This window comes from Equus quagga, chromosome 16, assembly GCF_021613505.1.
Source record: "Equus quagga isolate Etosha38 chromosome 16, UCLA_HA_Equagga_1.0, whole genome shotgun sequence".
Taxonomy (NCBI): Eukaryota; Metazoa; Chordata; class Mammalia; order Perissodactyla; family Equidae; genus Equus; species Equus quagga.
In genome coordinates, this window is record NC_060282.1 from 17,227,076 (window position 1) to 17,251,133 (window position 24,058).

At 41.1% G+C, this 24,058-nt stretch overlaps 1 protein-coding gene across 5 annotated transcripts in view; it reads right to left on the reverse strand.

The window, feature by feature from the left end:
• Positions 1–1,259: 1,259 nt before the first annotated feature.
• FER1L6 (fer-1 like family member 6) overlaps positions 1,260–24,058 on the reverse strand; it is a 134,675-nt gene continuing 111,876 nt past the window's right edge. For 4 of the 5 annotated variants that reach the window (XM_046641657.1, XM_046641656.1, XM_046641654.1 and 1 more), the window contains 8 exons: positions 22,590–22,750; positions 20,276–20,418; positions 17,964–18,052; positions 17,408–17,506; positions 15,006–15,247; positions 13,299–13,462; positions 4,546–4,646; positions 1,260–3,184 (listed from right to left, as the gene is read on the reverse strand). In XM_046641657.1, coding sequence (XP_046497613.1) covers positions 3,001–3,184; positions 4,546–4,646; positions 13,299–13,462; positions 15,006–15,247; positions 17,408–17,506; positions 17,964–18,052; positions 20,276–20,418; positions 22,590–22,750 — 1,183 coding nt within the window. In that variant the 3' untranslated portion in view covers positions 1,260–3,000. The remainder of the gene's footprint in view (positions 3,185–4,545; positions 4,647–13,298; positions 13,463–15,005; positions 15,248–17,407; positions 17,507–17,963; positions 18,053–20,275; positions 20,419–22,589; positions 22,751–24,058) is intronic. The other variant, XR_006885543.1, reaches the window with a different exon arrangement.

Below are 24,058 nucleotides of genomic sequence, written 5' to 3' on the forward strand. Positions count from 1 at the left end.
GAGAGGCTCTTTCTGCTCCTGGTACTAAGCCCCCATTGGCTCCATCAGTCTGTGATTATGCGTGTGTGTGATTATTTGATTAATGTCTTCTCTTCATCAAACTCTATGTTCCCTTAGAGCAGCGACTTACTTTATCCGATTGTGTACTTTTGTGTCCCCAGTGTTGATTATAGCCCCTGGAACAGGGACGGAGCTCAATAATTATCTGTCGGAGGAGTAAACACCAACTGGCCCTGGCTGTGAAGTCGATCCCATGATTTCCATTTATGTGTCTTTCAAGGGAAAGAGCAAGAAAGATATCAAATGTTTCAACTACTGGAGACACAGAATTGGACATCCTATCCTGTGGGTTGTTTACTCTTGTTGTTGCTGGTATTTTGTTTTTGCTTAATTTGGGGGAAAGGATTCAAATGTTGTAAAAAACATAAACAAAACCACTTGAAATGGATTCACGCTATAAGAAAAACTCATCTGTCAAACGAATAAATTTAAATTAATTTTATTTAAGAACACAAGCAGGAACTCATGACAACTTCTTGGGAAATGGGTTTTCTGCTTTTCAAATGGTTTTATTTTTAAACTGTAATATCTTTAGGGCCAAGGCTGCAAAATTAAGCTGAGAACATTATTTTATTTTTTTACACGCAGGACGGCCCATAAGCAATAACCTATGTATAGAACGGCAGATACAGCCAATTCCAAAATTGTCTTTGCTTACCACTTCCTCTCACACATTTCTGATGATGCCATCTGATCTAAAAGCGTTTCAGTTCTGCTAAAGGATTTTCACCATTCGGACATCTTTCGACATCAAAGCAAAGCCGATGAGCTCTATAACTCTGAAGGATTTTCAATTTTTAGCTTGTTCTTATTGTGGATTTGAACAATGTGCATTGTTTTGTCAAGAATTGACTTGTTATTTTACTGTCCAGAATCCAGCAGAAAGTATAATATTTTACTTCCAAATCTATCCTAAAATAACGCTGTTCTCTTCCTTTTTTTTTCCTTAAATCTCACCATGCAACACATTTCTTACTCAGCGGTCTCCTTGAATGATCTATAATTTGAAGAGAAAACATTGTAAAGAGCTACTGGAGCACAAAATCCATGGTGACAGGGGCCATGTTTGTGTTACCTCTGCCGTATCCCCACTGCCCAGCGCACAGGAGATACTTAATAAATATTCTTAAATGAACCCATTGAAACATATTTATTTATTAAACATTTTACATTAGAAGTAATACATATTTATTTTAGAACTTTTAGAAGAAATAGAAAAACGAGAAGGAAAAGAAAAGATACGGCTACTTAAAGATAATCACTATTAACATTTTGGCATATTCCTCCAGACATTTCATCCATCCATGTATATATATTTTCTTTTTTACATCAAACTGTACATAGTTTTCTAACCTATATATTTTTTACTTACAATGTATTCAATATATATATTTCACATCCTCAAGTATTTTTGACTACATCATTATTGGTGGCTATGTTATTCCACGGTAAGAATGAACCCAAGTTTATGTAACTAATTTCACTAGGAAACATTGCCAAGGCTATAAATGCTGTATTTCCCAGAACTTCAGGAAAACAGAGCATTATGGTTACTGGAGTGTAAGCATCTAGGGCTACAATCAGTGGAAAACACTAAGTCTAAAATCACGCAGAACATGCTTCAGTCTTTCTTTGATGAATCAGGAACATTCTAGAATGACTTTCTTCGTGGAATTAAACATCTTACATTTTAGGAGATACACATGTGCCAGGCTATCTGAAGAAAACAGTAGGCATGGTGCTACTGGTGTCAAGAAGAGAATCCCAATCCAGCAGCTCCAGGATCGCCAAATGGCCCCTCATGATAGGAAGAAGTGGTTGCCATATTTATTTGTGTATGAGGCCAAACATCCCAATTCCTTTGTTTCCTTATTTTAACTGACAACACCAGCCCCTCACTTCCACTCCCTCCCGGATTGAAACTGTAGGTTTCAGGGGTGGCAGATTGAGACTGTACTACTTTGAAGATTAAAGATTTACTTTCAGGAAAAAGTGACCCTATCTGATGAGTGCATAGAATATCATTTCTAAGACTGCCTTTGAAATTAATGTGTGCTTGAGACGCATGATAGAACCTGCCACACATGGCGGTATGATAAGTGTTGAATAGTGCCAGGAATGGTCATTCGTATCACGGTCTGTGGGAACCCACTTTTGGTGGGGCCTATATTCTCTGGTTTAAGAGAATTCCTGCTGGTACCATGGAGCTGCACACTTACCCCATGCACAAATACACAAAATTACATTTCATATTTACAAAATTCCCACTTGGAAATTTCCACAGAGCATAAATACAAATGGATTTCTCCAGAATTCACTCCTACTACTGCACACGGTCTACAAGTGTTGATTTTAATAGAAAACCAGCAACATCTCATCTCTATATGGGAATTTCAACAATGAAGTATTTTAGGTGACTTATATGACATTTTCTCCAAGGAGAGTTTCGCAGCCTAAATTAGTGAATGTGTTCTGTAAACTGTAAGGATTAAGCAAGGTTAAGATATATGGGACAGGTTAAATGTCTAGTAATTTGCTAAAATGTTTTCAGTTTTATTTGCTGTAAAAATCTTATTTAAAAGAGAGTACATCCAATAAAATCTCAGACCCAGAATTAAGCCTCTCAGAATAAAACCAAGTACAGAAAGAAAGCATTTGCCTAAATCAATTTGAGGTCATCATTGATTACTCTCAGGCAAGAGTCATTATTTCATCCTGCCGATGGGCAAAAACATGACTTAAGGCTTATAAGTTTGTCCGGGGTTGGGGTAGGGAGGGAATGTCTCCTCCAAGAAGAGCTGACCTGTCCTTAGACACAGGGCCTTTGGGTTTCTCTCCTCAGCACCCAGCACCGTGCCTGCACAGATCACATGCTCGCATATTTACAGATGAGCAAGAAGAGGAGCGGTAGAAAGGGGAGGTCCAGGTCCTCCACCAACCTCATGAGCCCACAACGATCCTTTGGCTGATAGCTCCCGGCAAGGTGTAGATGAAGAGGACCAGAAAGATGATGAGGATGATCAGAATGAAAGCGATGATGATGTACTTCTTGTAGTTCTTCCAGATGAGGTGGTACAGGCACTTGAAGGGGCTCAGGAACCAGGAGAAGGAGGTGTTTGGGCGGCTGAGAGGGAAGCAAGAGAAGATCAGACAAGGGGCTACGTTGTCAACGTTTAGGATTCTCAGCACCTCAGGAAGTATCTCTGACTCCCACTTTCTGGAGGTTCACTAAGAGAGGCCTGAGAACAGTAAAAGACTGTGTTGCCTTGAAGCGGGAGCAAGCTAACATTTTGGGCCGTAACGATTCCTCATCATTTTAAAGGTTGGTCTAGAGGAGGGCAAGAGTAAAGTTAGCACTCAGCCACAGGTCTGAGAGCCCTCTGTCTGTCTAACCCCAACCAGCTCAAGCCTCACCTCTTCCATGAAGCCTGCCCTGACCATCCCAGTCCATGATAATTCCCCTCATTCTGAGTTCCTATCTCCCTTACCACTTGACCCAGCACATTTTTGAACCTAACATATTTGTCTTCTACACTCTGATAACTATTTTATGAGTCTGCGTGTTCTCCCTAAACAGATTGAAAACTTCTGGAAGGCAGTGTTTATGTCTTGTATTTCTTCAGTGTTCTTCAAAGTGTTTTTTCAGTAGGTACACACTGCAGGAATTTAATAAGTAATTTTGAATTAATGAATAACTAAACAGCCATTGTGCTCCTATCACTAAGATAGATGAAAGGTGGGTACAGAGAAGGGACCACTCATCTTGAGACACTGAGGGTCTGGGAAGGGATAAGACACATACAACTGGAAAGAGTATTTTGGATACATCTTTCATATCTATATATGTTTACATTTTAATTGCTATGTAACCGTGGATTAAATTGAATAGACTAACCCTTTCTGCTCGTAATTTTACTTCTAGGAATTTATTTTAAGGTAATAATTTATAAAGGCGAAAGATTTTCATCATATTATAATAATGGAAAAAAGTAGAAGTAAATTAAATATCCAATTATGGATGGCAACCAAGTCAATTATGGGCATCAAGGCTATGGAATATTCCACGGCCTTGGACAACTATTGCAACTATGGCAACAAAGCCAAACTTTTCAGCAAAGGATAAATGAAACATTAAAATAATTTTGTATGTATGACTAGAGAACAAGTAGGAAAAAAATTCTTGTGAATTTCATATTCACATGAAAAAATAATCAGAAAAAATATATGAAATTGTTCTAGAAATGTTTCTGCAGTAGTATTACAGAAAAGTGCCCTCCCCATTTGCCAAACACTCTGTAATGTTTTTAGAATATTTTTCAATGATAGAAGCAAAAAGGTACATAGATCGGAGGGCACCTATTGGCTGCCTCCTCGCCTCTCAGTTCTCCTAGAGGAATCCTCTAGAGAAATGCCCCGCGTCCTCTGATACGGGGACCACACAGAGCCTCTCCCAGTTCTAATGCCCCCCACCATGAGTCCACTCACTTGGGCTTGGGCAGTGGTTCTGGCTCCTTTCGGGCTTTGCCAACAGGATTTTTCTCAGCTTCTTCTGCCGTAACCAGGTGAAACTCGGCTTCAACCTTGCCCTGCGCAATGATGAAAGTTTCAGTTTCTATTTACAAAGACCTGCCTGGGGCAATGCCAACATTCTAGAAGAAGTGTTACCATGTGGGAGAGTGCCAGGAAGTATTCTGACTATCCTGCTGCTTTATTTTGAGAAATATTGTTAGCTTTTTGTCCTGGGAGAAGCCATTTTTATGATGAACAATAAAAGCCCTGAAATGATGTTATTGTTGAGTTTTGTGAAAGGAGTGTGTCCCACATGGACACTGACACACACACATATTCGGTCACATGTACTATTTCACTTGTAATCATTGAATATCCGAAGAAATAGTATTAATTACAGAAACCTTACGGTAATTAGAAAGGGGACTAATTACCTGAGTGGCAGAACCCTTTTGAATCTGCCACCATCTTCCTTCTCTCTCAACAATTCTCAAGAAGAAATCGGTGGGTATGACCCTACATTTGCCAAATGGCTCTTCTGTCATCCTTCATTGTTTTTGTTGTCCCCACTAATTGTTTTAGAATCAGGCTTTTATTTTAGCACTTTCTCTCTCCTTCTCCTCCCTCAATAAGAAATAGCCCCTTTAGCTTGAAAATTGTGTCATGTGCTTCTTCAGGGCACTGTGCCAGAGTTAGTGGCAGTGATGTAAGTCTTGGGTTATCAAAGGATGAGATAGGACCTCTGCAGAAGGTAAGAGTTATTCTGCCTTGTTTATTCATTCATTCACTTCTTCGGGGGACCCTCTGTATGTCAGGCACTGTACTAGGCTCTGAGGACTTAACAATGATTAAGAAAAACAGGATCCCTGATCTCCTGGAACTCCCATTCTTGGTGGCGGAGATGCCTGTCTCTTGATTTTGTGGATTGAGATTCAAGGTGATAGGAAGGACACAGAACTGGTACAAGACTAGAGCATCCTCAAAGTATTTTAGCACCTATGCTCACTGTTAAAGCTTGTCTTTCTGAATCACACGTGGATGGGGCAGTACCTGACTTCTGAGGTATGGCTGACTTCTTACCCCAGCAAAAAGATCTGAGATTCTGATGAACCGATAGTCTAATGTTAACTTACCTATTCACCCTGAAAAAGCCCGACCTCTGAATAAGTAGGTTTGGTTTCTGGCAGCCATGAAAATGTAGTCATGGGAGAAATTAGAGAAGTAGAGTATTTGGGGTGAGGTTGAAGCCAGAGAAGAGAGACAGTGGCATGGCCATCTGAATTAGTAAAGACGTGTAGTGGGTTTCTATTCAGGTAAAGTCATGAGTTCCAGGTGTTCTCATCTATTCTTTAGACTAGAACCCTGGCCTAACTCGGAACACATTAAATGTCCTATGATCCACAAATGTTCCTTAAAAATATGTATATATGCAGCCTTTTATTCCCATTGAGAAATCTTGGCCTTATAGGAAATGACTTGCATATATAGGCACTCAGAAAGTACTGGAAAATTGGGAAAGAAGGAATATAAAGCTTTTGTTGATTCCAGTCATTCCTCTACATATCAACAGTGGAGTAATAGTATTATAACTCTAACTGTAATTGCAATGCCTATTGAATGCCCATTTTGTCCCAGGTTTGTTCTATCTAACTATCTAACTATCTATCTATCTATCTATCTATATCAATCACAGCAATAGGCAAAGTAGATCTTTTTATAGTTGGAGAAATGCAGCCATAGAGGTCATATAAATTTTCCAAGGTCACTCAGCCAATAAGCCAACAAACTGGAATTTGGACTGAGGTCCGTATGATGCCCAAGTTCATGCTCTTTCTATTATAGCAGGCTGCCTCCCAACTTATTCATTCATTTGCCAGATAATTGGACCAGAAGTTTACAAGGACCTTCCCAACTCTAACATGAGATGATTCTATGACTGTCTTCATAATCACCACCTAAAGGCACTTGTCTTCTTGGACCTCAGTTTCCTCATCTGTCAAATGGCCAGATGTTCTTTAAAGCAACTCAGGCTCTAACTTCTAGGCATCCTGAAAGGTAGAGTTAAAGCCCAAGGAGCCCCTGAAAGACTTGATGGATGGAAGAAACCCAAGAAGCCAGCCCACAACTCATGGCAGAGGAGCTTCCAATATGCAAAAAGGGCTTATTTCCAGAGGTCTTTCAGACGTGACGAGCTCTACTGAGCAGTATATACTAAGACCTTCATCCAACTCCTCTAGACTTGAAGGAGAGTCACTTTAAGAGTTGCTAACCAGTTGCTGGGCTCCAGAATGTTTGGAAGAGAGGACAAAATCAACAGAGAACAAGTTAGGACCAGGGAGAAAAGATCAGAGTTGCCTGCTTGTTTTCCACTGCTTAATAATAAGCTCAGTTTATGCTGTATAACTTGCATGGTGCTTCTCGCATGCATGATTCCATTTAAACCTTTTGACAACCTGGCAAAGTAGACAACGTTTCTATTCCCATTCTCCAGCTGAGGAAACCAAGGCTTGATCGTGTTTGTTAACTTGCGTTACAAAATCAGGACTTGCACCCAGGTCCTCTGACACTAAATCCCATCCTCTGCTATTTTATGTGTCCAAGTTTCCCCTTTTGTGGAAGAAAAGAAGCAGGCTATTTAATTGACCATGAATGAATATGCCCATAACTGCGGGCCCTCTAGGACCAGTTCAACTGAACCCATCTTATCAACAGAGTAATTAAGAGTGTTTTTTTCAGGAACCGAGAATGATCCCTTGTCTAGTTTTCAAGCTGGTTGAGACCATCAACCCATCAACTGGGCCTGCACAAATCCCCAATAAATGACCCTTCTGACATCAAGGGGCTGAAAACTGCACCTCAAATCATGCTAATGCCACCACTTTGTGAACATGTGCCCTATAAACAGCCATGAAGCTTGACTACACGTGCAGATCATCAATTACCTCACTTCTCCTTACCTCCAACCATCTATCTCCACACTTCAGACAGCCCTGCCCTTCATCCATAAATTTTGGCCCAAGCCCTGGATCAAGGAGACAGATGTGAGAGCTTTTGCCCCCTGTCTCCTTGCAATAAAGCTTTTTTCTTTTCCAAAAAGCCAATGCTGTAATAATTGGCTCTTTATGTGCATCAGGCAAAAGAACCCCAATTTTGTGCTGTAACGTGCCTTTTCTGAAATGTTCAAGAGAAGCCCCATAATCATTGTCACAGCTGGCTCTGCCATTAGAATATGTTTTTGACTTCCATCTAAGGGCTGGCCTTGGATGGCTTAAGGAATGTTTTAGCATAGCCTAGCATAGCATAAGAACTGAGTGACTAGGATTTGGTGCAGATAGATTTGCATTATGAGATCAGGGGTTAGTTACCTGCTCTCTTTCAGTCTCACTGTTTTGAAGATGTTAATAGCATGTCACCCATAAGGTTGCTTTGAAAGATAAATGAAATAACACATGTACAGTGCTCAATCCGGTTTTGACATGTTTTGATAAATGCTGCTCCTCATTCCATGTCTCTCCACACAGAGGGTTCCGTGCCCTATTTCAGTCATCAGTATTCAACCGAGCACCAAGTAGATGGCTTAAGTTAATAATATGCTCCAAAAGTAATTTTAAATCAGAGCGGCTAGAAGAAAACGGACAGTTTGAGAGACTATCTATTAACCTAATGACATCTAAGGATGGAAGAAAATGAAGAAAGTTCCTGAAAAGACTAGATTTGTTGTATTGCGTATGTTATTTACAGGCTTCAAATTTCACCAAGCCTAGAGAGTGGATGCCAGGGCAGGCTGAGAAGTGATTGCGTTCAGGTGGGACGTGCCTTCTTCAGCAATAATTATTGCTTATTAAAACACAACCCTCACTGGTATGAGATGAGGCATTCTCATACATTAATAGTGGGAACGTGTGCCAGCAAAATCCTTTAGGAAGAGGAATACACACATACATACATATATACATACATATACATACACATTTATATACATCCATGCATATATATGTACGTGTGAGTGTGTGTGCATTATCTTGCTTAGTCGTACTCTGGACCTAAGAGTTCCATTTCTAGGTAGCTAAATTAAAGAAATAATTCAAAACTCAGGAAAAGCTTTAAGCACAAAGCATAGTCATTATTCTTTCGGATGTTCGACTTGTCCTATTTGTTACAACGAGAGTCCCAGACTCAACTTGCATTTTATCTGCCTTAGACCTGGCATCAGCCATTTCTCCAAAGATGCCTGGTTTCGTTTAGTAGAAACCGGTATTTAGAAACCAGGATCTGGGTGTAGGCGTCGTCGTTGCTACTGGGTGATTTTACTTCTAGGTCCTTTCAGCGAACAGAGCTGGAAAAAATCTTTTTAAATTCATGAGTCCATGGTCATACCAGGAAAAAAAAAATACAAGAGGAAAAAATCTCATTTACCACCATTAAAGGTGACTCTTACATCAATCCTTGATTCAAAAATTTGGTAGTTAATGGAGAGAATTAAGCACTTATCTAGTCTTTTTTTTAGGGGAGGTGGTGGCTCTAATATATTTCCATTTGATGAGCGAAAACTCTTCTTAACACATGAATGTCAACTAATAAGTGGAAAAAGAATGAGAGAATTAGATAGATAACGAATAGATAATGGATAGATAGAAAGGTGGATAGATAGATGATACATAGATAGATAGATAGATATGGATGGATGGATGAAAAGAAAGAAGAAAAGGTTAGAAAAATCATTTGCGTCACCAATGAAATAATTAAATTAATCAAGGTCACCATTGGGTGAAAGGCAGTGGTAGAACAGGAATTTCCCACAGTGCCAAAGTATCACCCCACTGGTTACTTGCTAATAGCAAAGGAGAAAATGTACCTTTACAATGAAGAGATCTCATGGTGGCCAACGTGAACAAGAGAGCAAACACAGCATCACTAATAATGAGGCCCTCTGAGGGCATGTGCCTCCTGACATGAGGGTATTCTTTTTAAAGATGGAGAAATGAATTGGGTGTGGCTATCAGATTATATTAGGCAATAATTCTGAGCTGCTTCTATGTGGCGATGGCATTCTGGTTATGTAGAAGAAGGTCCATATTCTTAGGAAATGTATGCTGAAGTATTTAGAGGGGACGTATCAGAATGTCTACAACTTACTCTTGAGTGATTCAACCAATATGTGTGTGTGTAGGGGGAGCGGCTATATCCATATACTCACATATACAGACAAAACAAATATAGCGAAATATTAACAAGTGTTGAATCTAGGTGAGAGATATACGGCTGATCATTGTCCTATTTGTTCACCTTTTCTGCCTGCTCCAATTTTTTAAATGAATAAATGATAAGGACAAACACAAGGATTAAGCTGTAGCATTTCTATTTTGAGAATACAAAGTTAATAATAACATTGATAATATAATGTAGGGGAGTACTCACCATAACACTGAGTAAAACAAAACTAATAAGCCATTATTTTTAATATGGAATGATCACTACTATGAAAATCTACAAAACAAAATCTACAAAAAGTGGGAATAACCAAGACAATAACAATAGTTTTCTCAGGGAGGTGTGCATATGGGTGCTATTTCTTCCTTTCCACGCTTTTGTGGAAATTTCAAGTTTCCTAAAAATGCGTATTATATGCTCTGCCTTAAAAATAATCTTCATATGAAAATACCTCCCTACTCTGCTCTGCTCCCGGAGAATCTGAATTTGTCACATGCTATTTAGATGATCTGTCTGTCTACCAGCCTCCTCAGCTAAGCTGTGAACTTCTGGATGGCAGGAACGTGATTTATTTATTGTTGAACCTTTAGTGTGTAGCATATGAGTGTGCAGCCATAGTAAATGCTGAAAATTATTTTTCACACTAAACTGAAGGCACAGAAACCTCCCTTTTAATTTTAGTTGTTGATGCCCTTAGGACTTACCTGGGCTACCTAACTGTCAAATTGTGGGATTAATCTGTAAAAGAAACTTCCTGATCTCCAACTCCTAAGAGGGTGATTTTTTAAAAGTTGCTTTTAGTAGATAACGCATATAAAATGCATAGGTCAATGGGTCTCTTCAAGAACATGGTCAATACTTATGCCCTCTCCTTCTACCAAGGGTACTCACTTGTTTGCATCCCACTGGAGCTGTTTCTCACTCACTATGAAGATAGCCACATTCCACACTGGGAGCTGTGGGATCCAAATGTTCAAAGTACACTGCTCCGGTGTACAGATAAGCAGCTTTAAAAATAAGCCTCACAGCTTGGCAGTGCCCGTAAACACATCCCTTCTGGCTGCTGGTGATGGGAACAAGAAGATAGTGACGTTTGGCCTGCTGGCTTCAAGGAACCGGGAGGGGCATTCACACAGAGTTGGAATCAGAGAATGCTTTTGCTGGAAATGTACCTTGGAGGCACCCAGTCCAACCCACTCACTCTACAGAGGTGGGAACTGGGTCTTGAAGAGGGGAAGTGCCTTAGGAAGTGGCAGGCGTGAGGCAGAGGTTTTCCATCACACCATTTTACTCTGAGATCATCCAACTTCCTACCACATTTCCCCACTTCCCTTCTGGAAACCATTCAATGGCTTCCCACTGCTCTGAGAATGAAATCCAAACTCTTCAACATGGCGTCCGCGATCTGCATGATTTGGCTCTGGTTTTCTCGCCACTTCACTGGCACCGGCCTCATTCACCATGCTCTGTTGTGGGAGCTTTTTCTTTGTATTTTAGTTCCTCCAAAGCACCAAACTCATTCTCACTTCAAGACCTTTCCTTCTGGTGTTTGCTCTGCAGCAAATGCTCTTCCTCCCGTTTTTTTCCTGATGGCTTGCTACTTTTCATCCTTCAGGTCTCAATTTAAATTTTCCCAGCCACAGAAAGTCCTGCAAGCATCACGTGGAGCGGAAATATCTACCTTGGATGTGCTTTAATTCAGCACTTTGTTGCCTTCCCAGCTCTTGTTTTAAGCATTTGCTTTCTTGGTGTGTGTGCGGGTGGCTCTCTGTGCATTTGTGCGTGCCTGTCTTTGACACTGGACTGTAAGCTCCATGCTGGCAGACACTTTATCTGTATCACTCATATTTTATTCCCAAAGCCCATCATTTAATAGATGCACAGTAAATATTTGTTGAATGAAATGGAGAAATAAATAAATGACATGGAAAATAAAAAGTCAACTAGCATCAAATGGAATAATAGGAGGGGTTCGAACATATTGGCAAACCCTACAGGGCTTAAAAATGTAATGGATGGCTGCTATCATGTAACCATGCATACATAATTGCTGCCGATTATTTTATAGAAACAGGAATTACGCCAAAAGATAGGAATTTGGATTTCAGGACTTGGCAATCCCCATTTCCCTGACCTCATATTACATTCTGGCAACTCTGACCAGTAGGTGGCCAGACTTCCACATGGGGCCATTTTGTGCCTCCATGCTGTGCTAAACATGGTTCCTCTTCTTGGAGTAGACATCTGCCCTCTTCTTCATCTAGAAAATGCCTTTTCATCATGCTTTTTTCTTGAAAAACTCATGGTCTGCCCTCAGAGAGAATTAGATCTCTCCTCCTCTCTCTGCCTTCCTGTGTCATTTATACTGACTGTCTCATGCATGACTGGACAGTTGATACATCTGTGTCTCTCTCTGAACTCTGAGCTGGTGGAGGGTAGAGGCCATGTGACTTCATTCCTGAATTCATCTATTCATCAACCAATTCATTGATGGAGCATCTATTATGTGCTAAGCCGTGAAGCCTGAAACCAAGTATGAGGCCATCGTGTAGTGAACCTCAGTAAGTGTTGGGAGGACTGGGAAGAATGAGCCTGCCTGGAGCCTTGTTCTCTATACCCAATATCACCAATCAGAGGGGATTCAATTGAGAATGGAGAGAGGAGAAAAACTCCCAGAAAACTTAATAAAACTAGATACCGTGGAGTCAGGCCAGCAGCTGCTATTTACCCACTCAGATTCAAAGGCAATCCTTGTCTGGCACTCACTGGGTGCCCAGAGTGAGAGAGAAATAGGTCTCTATCCAGACCTGCTACCAGCAGGGTCCTGACCCAGGTGTGCTTTTGCCACCACACACAGGAGAAGAGGGGGCAACATGCTCGCCCCAAGAGCAGGACAGCAGCAGAGAAAGGAGGTCACCTATGAGTCTCAGTCCCTTTTCTCACTCTCACCAATCCCATAAGTCATTCCTTGTCCCTGACAGAGGAGTGATGAGGGGATTGAAAGAAAGGACAGAAGGAAGTTTCTTCCCAACTGTGAAAGGTCAGAATTCCTACAACGTGGGCCACACAGGATGGACCAAGATGGCGACGCAGGGAAGAGATAAATGGCCCTCCTTGCTGCCACCCTGTGGAAGAAGCTTTAAAAAGATGGATCACTTTTTCAATTTTCTCATATTTGAGGGTAAAGGAATGAGGTAGTTACGTTGAAATTGTACATTAGGACTTTATGCAGAATTTCAGAAAATGCTGAAAAAAAGATTAATATCAGGGGCATAATTTTTGTGCCCAAGAAGATAGAAAACCATCCTGACAGAGATAGGTATTAAATCAAGTGTGCTGAAATATGGAAGGCTTAATGCATTTGTAGAGTTTTCAAAGTCTCGCTTCTCAGCAAAACCTTTGCCTTAAAGCACTCTATGTCATTTCAAGACACGTACTTGAAACTCACAAAATAGCTCATTTAAAGAGCATCATGTCCCCTGCCTGCCCCCCACGCGTCGCCTAGAGCTGGAACTTACTGTGAGTTCTTTGCTTTTAGCAAAAGGCCACCAGCCCCGCACTCGCTTTTGCTGGAAGATGGAGATTTTACTCTCCTCACTTGCATTTTCAAACTTGGAGAGGTCACAGGCTTTGGCAGACTTGGCTGCTCGGGGGAAACTATTGAGGTTCATTTCCAGGGAGCCTGTGAACAGATGCCCGTAATAGTTACTGAAGGACTTTTAAAATCAGTCACCACCCTCACTGACCCATTCACGGATTAATTCATTCATCCATTCACTCTCTAGTCATTCAATCAGTACCACATTGGATGACTAGTGTGTGCTAGGTATTGGGGTACAAATATGACTGAGACGTGTTTAGAACCCTCAAAGCACCAAAAATGTGGTAGCGAGGAGAACACAAGGGCAAAGCTACAATATGTAACTTTCGAGACCTCAAGTCTTCAAGTTTTCGGTGTCATTGCTGCTGCCGTCTTCTCTGCTCCCTGAGAGCAGTCTGTATCCTGTGCCTGTCCTCTGAGCTTTCCAAGGCTTTAGCACAGATCAGCCAGCGAGAACCTCTTCCCCCCGCCACCCCACCTCCCTCTTCGAGTCCACTAAACTCATCCAGGTCAGGGACGAAGTCTTCCTGTCTTTGTAGCTTCTCTCCCAGACAGAGGGAACCTAAGTGGGCTCTCAACGAGGCTTTTTCAATGAGCGAATATAAGGCGGCATACCATAATGCCAGGAGAGCACTATAGACCTCTCTTTAATAACCTCCCTATTACAAAAATAATCTTTGTTAATTGTGAACATTTAGAGAATGCACATAAGCAAGAAAATAAGAATGGAAAAATTTTCCGGAATTCTATTCCCAAAAATTGACCACTGTTCCACATATTACTTCTTATTTCTATGTCAGTCTTTCTCTCTCTCTGTCCCTTTGTCTCTTGGCTTATCTTTTCCTCCCATACATATAAATGTATATTTTACAGAGAGCAGATTTTTTCTCTATGCTCTTTTTTCACTTAATGCACCCTGCATAACTTTACAACTTATTAAATATTCTAATATTTTCTCTTAAAGATTTTTAAAATTTTTTTTCCTTTTTCTCCCCAAAGCCCCCCGGTACATAGTTGTATATTCTTCAGCGTGGGTCCTTCTAGTTGTGGCATGTGGGACACTGCCTCAGTGTGTTTTGATGAGCAGTGCCATGTCCGCACCCAGGATTCGAACCAACGAAACACTGGGCTGCCTGCAGTGCAGCGCGCGAACTTAACCACTCGGCCATGCGGCCAGCCCTGATATTCTAATATTTTCAAGGGCTGCATGGTAATCACTGATTGATTGCTTACTATGCATGAGGCTGTGCTTAGGTTTAAAATTATATTACCACATATATAGTTCCCAACATCCTCTGAGGTGTGTAATATTACTATCCCCATTTTACAACCGAGGAAAACTGAGGCACAGAGTGAAGCAGTAATTAGCTCAAAATTTAACAGCTTCTTAGTGGTGGAGCAAAGATCAATTTAAGTCTGTTTGAGTATGTATCGTCCACTGTATGGATGCACCATAACTTATTCAGCCAATCCCCTATTAATGGCTGTTTGGAGTGTTTCCAATATTTTGCTATCATAAATAGCACCAAAATGAGTACCCTTGTAGCTAAATCAAACCAAGCTCTCCAAAAGCTGGGACAAAACCTTTCACATTAATATGAGCTTGATGAAGTCACCAGCTTACCCAGAAAGTCATCTGAGGACAGCCTTTCAAAATCCCAAACCTGGAGGACCAGCACAACTGGCGTCTTACACTCCATCTTCTCTAAGGAGAAGATGTTCTCTCTCTTAGTGATGACCATTTGCTTCTCAGCCGGGAGGTACTGGAACGGAAACAGGAAGCGCCAGTTGAAGTTCCCTTCCCCAGTCAGGGAGTTGTAGTGGACATCTGTCTCCTGCCTGTCGTCTTCCAAACCCTTTATCCACCTGAAGAGAGACAGAGAAAGAACTAAGCACTCAGAGTACCACATTCAGGCGTCAGTGTAATCAAGAGTGATTGAACTCGTCTCAATGCGGTCACAGATCATAGTTTTAAAATGATGATGTCGTTAGATTCAGATGGAAGTTTCCACTGAATCTGAAGGAGGAAAATAGGGTCAAAGGGTCTGAAAGGAAACAAGAATCTCATTCTAAGCCAGGCTAGGGAAGTGAAAGTGTAATCAGTTTCCTCTCACCCTGGGGCCTTCTTTGTAAGGGGTGCCAAATGTAACTGAGTGTTAGAATGAGATGACCCACAACACTGAGGTCTCTAAAATTGGCCTGGTTTAGACCTGTGACATCAGGCCTGTAATTGCCCACCTCCTCTCTGGTTCTGGGCCTCAAAAACCCAGCAGGCCTATATCAGTGTGGCACGGAGGGTATAAGAGCTGCCTGCACCCATCTGGGTTCCAATCCTAGTTTTACCACTTACTAACTGTGCAGCCATAGACAAGTTATCTAACCTCTCTGTACCTTTGTTTCCCTGGAAAATAGAAGCAATGATAGTACCTAGTTAACAGGGTTGCTCTGAGGAATTATTTGAGATAATATCTGTAAAGTGCTTGGTGTATTCCAAAATATCGATAATGTTATTTCTTCTGGTCTTCCTCTTCCACCCCCAGCATAAAGTAAGCTACAATTAATAATTCTCCCCTAGTAATTTATCCATTAATTATTGAGAAAATAGGTACTTTCACTTCAAACTAATTGATAATGCCAAACCACTTGCTTTCTGAAAGCAGCCATCCTTCTCCCTAGGGCCAGGAAGGGTAAAGACCCTTCTCCTCCCAGAGGAGAGGGTATGGAAGCAATTATTTACTAAAGATGGTAGTCACTCAACCAATATATATTTGGTATCTGTTATGAGGCGAAGAGCAAGCAAGATGCTAGGGGAGTAATGGGGAGCAAATTGAGAAGATCCTTGGCTTCCTGGAGCTACAGTTATGGAAGGAAGGGGATGGAGAGATTTGGGTGGGATGGCAGAAGTCACCAGACAGAGATGTGCAAAGGCCCTCTGGAAGAAGAAGTGATGACACATTCTAAGAAGGGAAAGAAGCTCAGTGTGGCTAGAGAGCAGAAAGTCAGGGGAATATTAATCCCCTAGGATGAGGCTGGAGAGACACAGGGGCTCGTCATATGGGATATATTAGGACATATTAGGGATTTGAACCTTTGTCCAGAGAAAATAAGATGTCATTAAAGGGTTTTAAGTACAGGATTGACACAATCAGATCGTGTTTTGAAAGGATGACTCATGTTTCAACAAAGAGAACAAATTACAGGAAACAAGAGCAAATGTGGAAAGATGAATTCGTGTGGTATTAGTATTTCAGTGGCCCCAGCAAGAGATGATAGAGGAAAAGATTACGGTGCTGGGGTGGTGAAGATGGAGAGAATGGGCCTGCCAATATCTATTTGGGATGTAAAATGGACAAGATTTAATGGCATACTAGAAATGGGGGGCAGTGAGGAAGAAAGTTTCTTGTTTGGGGAAGGCAAAGAGATACCCAGATGAGGCTGCGATGAGTTCACTGCTTCTGAGATGAGTTTTATCTGAGGGTACGTGTTTAAATCACTTTTGTTTCTGATTCTCTACCACTTCTTCCTCCCTTACCAGGACTAAAAGGAAGCCTACAAAGGCATTTGTGTCATTGCCAAGATCTAAGAGAGAGACAAAAAATGCTTAGTTTCCTGGGTGCCAGGTTGGTATCGTTTTTATCAGTAGAACCATCAAAGGGGAAGGTTTAAACTTTAGCTTTTGTATTAGTCTTACAATCTTCTTAAGACTTAATCTTTCATCAATAGCACTACATCTCTCTACTTCCTTCAGTGTAAAGGTATTTGGAATGTCCCTCAAAAAGTTTAGGTATCCAACATTTATCTGAAAGAGACGTTTGTGTAATAAGGTGTCCTTGCAAAAATATTTTCATAAGATAATTCTTATCAAGTAAGACAAATATTTGACGAAGAAAATGACCGTATCTAACAAGGTGAGATGAACTCTGTGGGATGTGGCTGGAGTATCTTCCATGAGGCAGAGGCTTGGTTAGGGGTTAAAGATATGAGGAGGGGAAGGAGGGGGAGGATGGAGTTTATGAATGACCTTACCCTTTAACGTAAATGTCACTTGATTTTTGTCCTGTGAAGATATTCTCATCCTCTAAAATGACATCTTCAGTGTTCCAGATGGTTACCCTCAGTTCATACCTGGGATAAGGGAAGACAGCATTAGGTTGAAGACCTTGAAAAGTGAGTCAACTGGTGTCTATGTGATGTGAGTATTGCTTTGAGTCTATCAGCTTCCTCAAATTTACCAAGTTCAAAAATATCAACACTTAAGGTCTTGGTTCCATCAAAACCAAGTGTCCCAGCTGGAATCACCAAGGACATGAATTTCTCTGAGACTCTCCTTCCATTAACCAGCACTTTTCAGAATATTGAAGCTCAGTAGCCACTGCCATAAAACAGGGGCCAACATTTCAACCATCACCATTTACCATCTCCACCAACCACCCCCTGCTGTAATTGGCCAGGTGGAAAGCGAGGTATGATTATCAGGTGGTAATTGCTCAATGTACTATATCAGACACCAGATCAAATGTCATGATCCTTTAGTCTGATACCATGGTCTCTTCCCCTGAAGGTGGGGCTGCAGTTGACTTACCCTTTGGGTTGCCTTGGCGAAATGTCAACAGGAGGTCCAGGCTGAGGCATATCTTTGGGAAACATGTCCACCCACATCTGCAGGCGGCCCTTGTTAAGAAAAGAAGATCTCTTTTAGGTTTGGTGGGGGTACCATGGGCAACTGGCCATTCACAGTTTTAACAAATCCCTTTACTAGAAAAGGACATTAAGTAAATATAAACTAAACTAAACTAAAATAATATAGATAGTATCCATGTTATACATGTTTAGCATATTTGTTGACAAAAACAGAACTTACATTTTTATTAAGAATTAGTTAGAGCATATATTAAGAACAAGGAAGGACAAGCAAACCCTTATGAGCGCCTACTATGTGGTAGACACAGTGCTATGAACTTGACCAGCATTGTCTCATTAATTCTCCCAATATCCCCACTGGGTGGATGTTATCATTCCTACTCGGCAGATGAGAAAACATCTTGCCCATGCTTATGTAGCAGAGTCTACATTTAACCCTTGTCTGTTGACTCTGGAGACCCTGCTTTTTCTATAAACTCTTAAAAATTGAAAAGATAACACTGTCAGAAGTATCATGCTTCATTGTTTCCAATGTAACTTAACATCCATTACCTCCATTAATGCTCACCTCAGCCACATTTCCATGTTACACAAAAAGAAACTAAGGCTTAGAGAAGTCAAAGAAATGATCTGAAGCCCTGTGGCTAATGAGTGGCAGATAGGGCCTTCCATCCATTGCTTGGGACTCCACACATCAGAATTTATCCTGTTGCAAGGGACTTGAGGCCCCGTGTGGGGAGAAGGTCCAGGGCATCCCATGCTCAGCTCTGTTGCATACATTCTAAGCACTCCGTCAACTCAGGCAAGAAGGTATGTGATCAACAAGGGATGGGATGGTGAGGGGAGATTTTATATAAAGGAAGTAGGGCTTCCAACGGAGTGGAAAGGATTTGTAGGATTTAGGTGAAGGAGGGGCTTTGGCTAGGATAAAAAAAGGGGGGATTTCCAGGGAAGGGGACAATGTAAGCAAAGAGTTAGCATACTGGAAGAGAAGAACCAATTCAATGGAGGATTACAATCCTAGGTTCTCTAAAGAGACATTAACATTCACCTTTAACCAAAAAGCCATATCTGAGAGACAAAATGAAAGATGCTATAACCAAAAGATTTCAAACATCTGGTTGTGAATTTCAGGAACCAATCATCAGCTTCTACATCTGTTAAAAGTTCATCCTTTCGAGACACATCCCTACATATGCGATCGCTAGGTTTACACCCCAAGACAGCTGGGACAGCAGTGTGGAGGTTCCTGCCCCATCATAGCCAAGCTCATGTGCTTTGCCCGAGCTACACAGTGAGTGAGTTCAAAGCTGAGACAGGACTAGGGACTCAAACTGTCTGGGTTAAATCCTAGCTCTATGACTTAACAGCTGAGTAACTTTGAGCTAGTTACTGAAACTCTCTGAACCTCAATTTCTTCATCTTAAAAGTAAGGATCATAATAACTACATCATGAGGCTGTATTAGGAATAAAGGTAAGGTGACTCACACACCCCTGCTTGTCTAGGAAAATCCTGGCGTGTGCCCTTTGCACCAGCTTAATTATTAGTAGTGTCCTCTTTCACTCTCAAAATGACCATAATTTGGATAAGCAATTCTATGGTCATTCTAATTAGATGAGATCATTTACGTAAAGGGCCTAGTACATAGAAGGCTCTTCATAAAATTCCTCTCCTCTTCTCTTCTAACTCATGACCCAGATCTCTAGTTATTTTTTCCACATGGCTTCCTCTTGCCAGGTTTTCCAAGCTAAGCCATCACCTACTGCTTCTCAGGGAAATCTAGTGGGCTGTGTGGTTACTGATAGATTTTGGACAAGGTCTTGGGCATATCAGATGGGTTTTGAAGTTTCTCAAATGTCAGGATTCTTCTAGAAGAGTTTGATAATTCAAATAATAAAAAGGAAACAGAACTAAATTCAACACTAACTCTCGGGCAGGGTTTCTCAACCTCAACATTATTGACATTTGGGGCTGAATGATTCTTTGTAGTGGGGGGGCTGTCCTGTGCAGTGTGGGATGTTCAGTAGCATCCCTAACTTGTACCCACCAGATGCCAGTAGCATCCTCAACCATTTGAGAGAACCAAAAGTATTTCCAGACATTGCTAAATGTCCCCAGAAGGGAGAGAGGGGGAAAAATTGTCCCTGGTTGAGAACCATTATTCTAGGGCACACAAGATTAACTTTTAGGAAAAGTCACATTCCTTGAGGATGAACACTCCTATAGGGTCCCGAATTGTCTTAACCGCTACCTGCTCCATTCCTGGCTTATCCTTGTGGTACAGCGGCCGAGTTTCTATGTGCTCAGGAACCAGCCTACACCCAACCTCCGGGATATCCTCCCAAGAGCGTAAAACCTTCAGGGCCAAGTGCTCATAAGACTCCACCACCTCATCTGCACGGAAGAGAGAAAAATAAAGAGACTTGTCAGATGTGTGTTCCTCCAGGAGGACAGTGATGGGCTGTCAGATGCATTTTTAAACATTCTCTTAAAGGTTCATTTAAATATATTGAGGCAAAGGGAGAGAGAAAAGACAGCAAAAGAGAAAAAGGACAAAGAGAGAATGAAAAGAGGTAGAGGTAGAGTGGTGGAAAGGGAAAGATTTGCAAGTTAAGAGAGCGGGAAGTGAGAGGGGTCAGCAAGAGGACCCAGGGAGCACTCAGGGTCTTGGAGTACGGGACTCCACTCACCCTTGAATCAGATTCCTCCTGTCTACGAATCACAAGCTTGGCTTCAAGGTACCAGAGAGGATATGTTTCCTGGAGATATATAAAACTGTTTCCTAACACCATTGTGTGAGAGGGCCTGGGGACTCATAGCGGTCCCAAACAAAGTGGTGAAAAAGGCACAATGTATTCATGGATGTCTTTTGTCTTTTCCCATTATCCCTTGGGATCTCCCTCCTACCAACACCTGCTTGCAGGAAAGGTTCTTTGATCCATCGTTTTACCAAAGAAGTTAATTCACGATAAAAACTACCAGTAGAAACAATACTTGCAAAATAAGGCAAAAATTGTTGACAGAAGCAAATCTTTTTGACAAAGTTTAGAACGGCCAAATTTGACATAGGAAAGTTGAACCTCGTTGAAAAGAAATGGGCCACAAAAGAAATCTCCCAAGAGCAATAATTACAATCAGTAAAAGTTGATAGGGATGAACAAGTAATCAATGAACTAAATCTTTGTCATAAAGTTTAGTCAGTCAAGAATTGATCCTGATGAACATAATTTCAGATTTTTGGTGGGGAAAAGATGGTAATTGTTTAGTCATGAAATGTAGAATATTGACCAAAGAACTAAATTGGCTTCGTAGAGTATATCATGAGAAAGTATTTTTCTCAACAGAAATTCATCAATATGTCATTAAGTTTTGTTGTTGTTGTTAGTGCTGTGGAGTCGATTCTGACTCCACTGAAACCTGACCACCACGGGTGACCCTGCTGGCATTTGAAATGCTGGTGGCGTAGCTTTCAGCATCACAGCAACACACAGCTGCCAAAGTATGACAGCTGACAGATGGGTGGTGTGGTTCCCTAACTGGAAAATGAACCTGGGTCGCTGAGGTAAGAGCGCTGAATCTTAATCGCTAGACCCAATGTCATTATATATGATGTCATTAATACACTAAGCATAAATAACTCTGCATGCAAGAACCTTCGAGAAATTCTTAGGGTCAAAATGACAGGGTAAAAAGAAATCTTGGCATCAAAGCAGTAGGATCAATGTAACAGTGTCAAAATATCTTGTACCATGTTCTTAATTGGGCTTTTTGCATCAGAAGTGCTGTGCCATATACAGGCAATTTTTAAGCATCAAATGGACAAGGGTAACAATATAATAATTATTCTGTCTCATTAAAGTGAAGTAAAGGTGGCTTTTTTCCTCATCTTAAATTTATGAAAGCCTCTCTGGGATCCTCCTGGTACGTCTCATGATGCTTATATGGAAAATCTACTTCTTGGTGTTGAAATGGGAGAATTGGTGGTATCAAATTATAAATTTGGGTAACTGGTAATTTGGGTTGTGTTCAATTATTTATTTTATATAATATTCATTCAAGATTATTGCCTACTTTCTGAAACAATTCTACTCATATGATTTATGCTGTAGAAACATCATAAATGTGCAAAAAATTGTGTAAGGAAGTTCATGGTAGCATTAAGTGTCACTACAAAAAAATGGACACAATGTAAATAAATGGCACAGCCATAAAGTAGAATATTATCACTGATCCTTTCAAAGATCAAAGAAGAACCATCATAATCTATTAGAAACAGAAAAGGCAGGATACAAAACTATATGTGGTATATCTACAGTTCTGTAAAAATGTGACACATTGCATACACACACGTACACTGTAAGGAAATATACCAGCATGCAGCATGCTTTTCTCTGAATTTGGGGATTATAAGTGATTTTCATTATCCTCCTTATTTTTGCATATTTTCTACCATGAGCACACCTTACTTTTACGATAGATGACCCACTGTCCCCAACCACAAATACCACCAGAAGTAGGCTTTTCAAAAGAAGAGCCAGTCAGCAAGGTACATTGTGGGGAGTTACCGGTGTCCTCTTCGGTGAAGACAGTTTTTCCAGAAAACACCTGGTTTCCTATCTGTATTTTCCCAGGGAGAAAGTAGGGTCCATCCAGCTTGTTGTCTTTGCAGAGCTTGGTGAGGATTTCGGTGGGTTTGGACGTGTCTCTCCAGGCATTGTATCCTTCTCTGAAAAAGTGGAGGAAGCACGGATAGGATGAGGCCTGGCTTCTCCGAGGAGGACACACTCAAGGTCCCCATTAAAAGGGCCACCTAAGGATGCTCTGTGTTTTTCTTTAGATTTTACCTGCCATTCTACACACTTGGGGTTTGGTCTTTGTTTGGTTTTGTTTTCTCTCTTTTCTAGTCAATACCTCTGCATATGTACACTTGTATGAAAGTCAGGACTTCTGAGTAGCTTGACATAAAAATCCTTTGCAGGTAGTTTTGATTTTTTAAGGAAATGTACCTTAAAAAATTGAAGTGAGATTCAAACAACATAAAATTGACCATTTGACCAATTTGGTGGTATTTAGTACATTCATAACGTTGTGCAACCATCACCTCTATCTAGTTCCAAAAAATTTTCAATCACCCCGGAAGAAAACCCCATACCCATTAATTGGTTACTCCTTGCTCCCTCTCCCCTCAGCCTTTATTTTAATTTTTATTTTATTTCATTTTTTTTTAAAGATTGGCACCTGAGCTAACAACTGTTGCCAATCTTTTTTTTTTTCTGCTTTTTCTCCCCAAATCCCACAAGTACATAGTTGTATATTTTAGTTGTGGGTCATTCTAGTTATGGCATGTGGGACGCCCCCTCAACGTAGCCTAATGAACGGTGCCATGTCCGCACCCAGGATCCAAACTGGCGAAACCCTGGGCCGCCAAAGCAGAGTGTACCAACGTAACCACTCGGCCACAGGGCCAGCCCCTTTCCTCAGCCTTGGATAAAACACCAATCTGCTGTCTGTCTCTATGGATTTCTTTGCCCATAGTTTTCGTTCTGTCTCTAGCAGAATAGCCATTCGTCTGCTGCTTATTCTAGGAGAAAAGCCTAGCTCATCCTTTCAATTTCTCTGCACCTTTCCTGCCCTCTGCTCCCCTCCACCTCAAATCCTATTGGAGACTCATGACACAGGCAGAAAGTCTCGAGGTGCTGTTTCTCTAGTTGGTGATTTTCCTGGTGATGCATTTCTTTCCAATTCCTCCTTCCCTAAAAACTAGCTATGTGGTTAAAAGTTATTAACTTGCAATGAGTTGCTCCTCAAGAGACATGACGAAGACAAGCTTGCATTTCTCTGCTCATTGGGACACAGGAGTCATCAGAATTTAACTTTGTTAATCACTTAAATAAATCAAAACATGGCTGTAAGTAGTTTTCCTACGTTGTGACAGAGAAAGGATCCTCCTGAAAAGTTCAACCAAGCCACGCCCAGAGCCACAGACAGGCCTCCCCAGAAATAGGTGCTCTTGTCTTATTTTTAAAACTTTTCC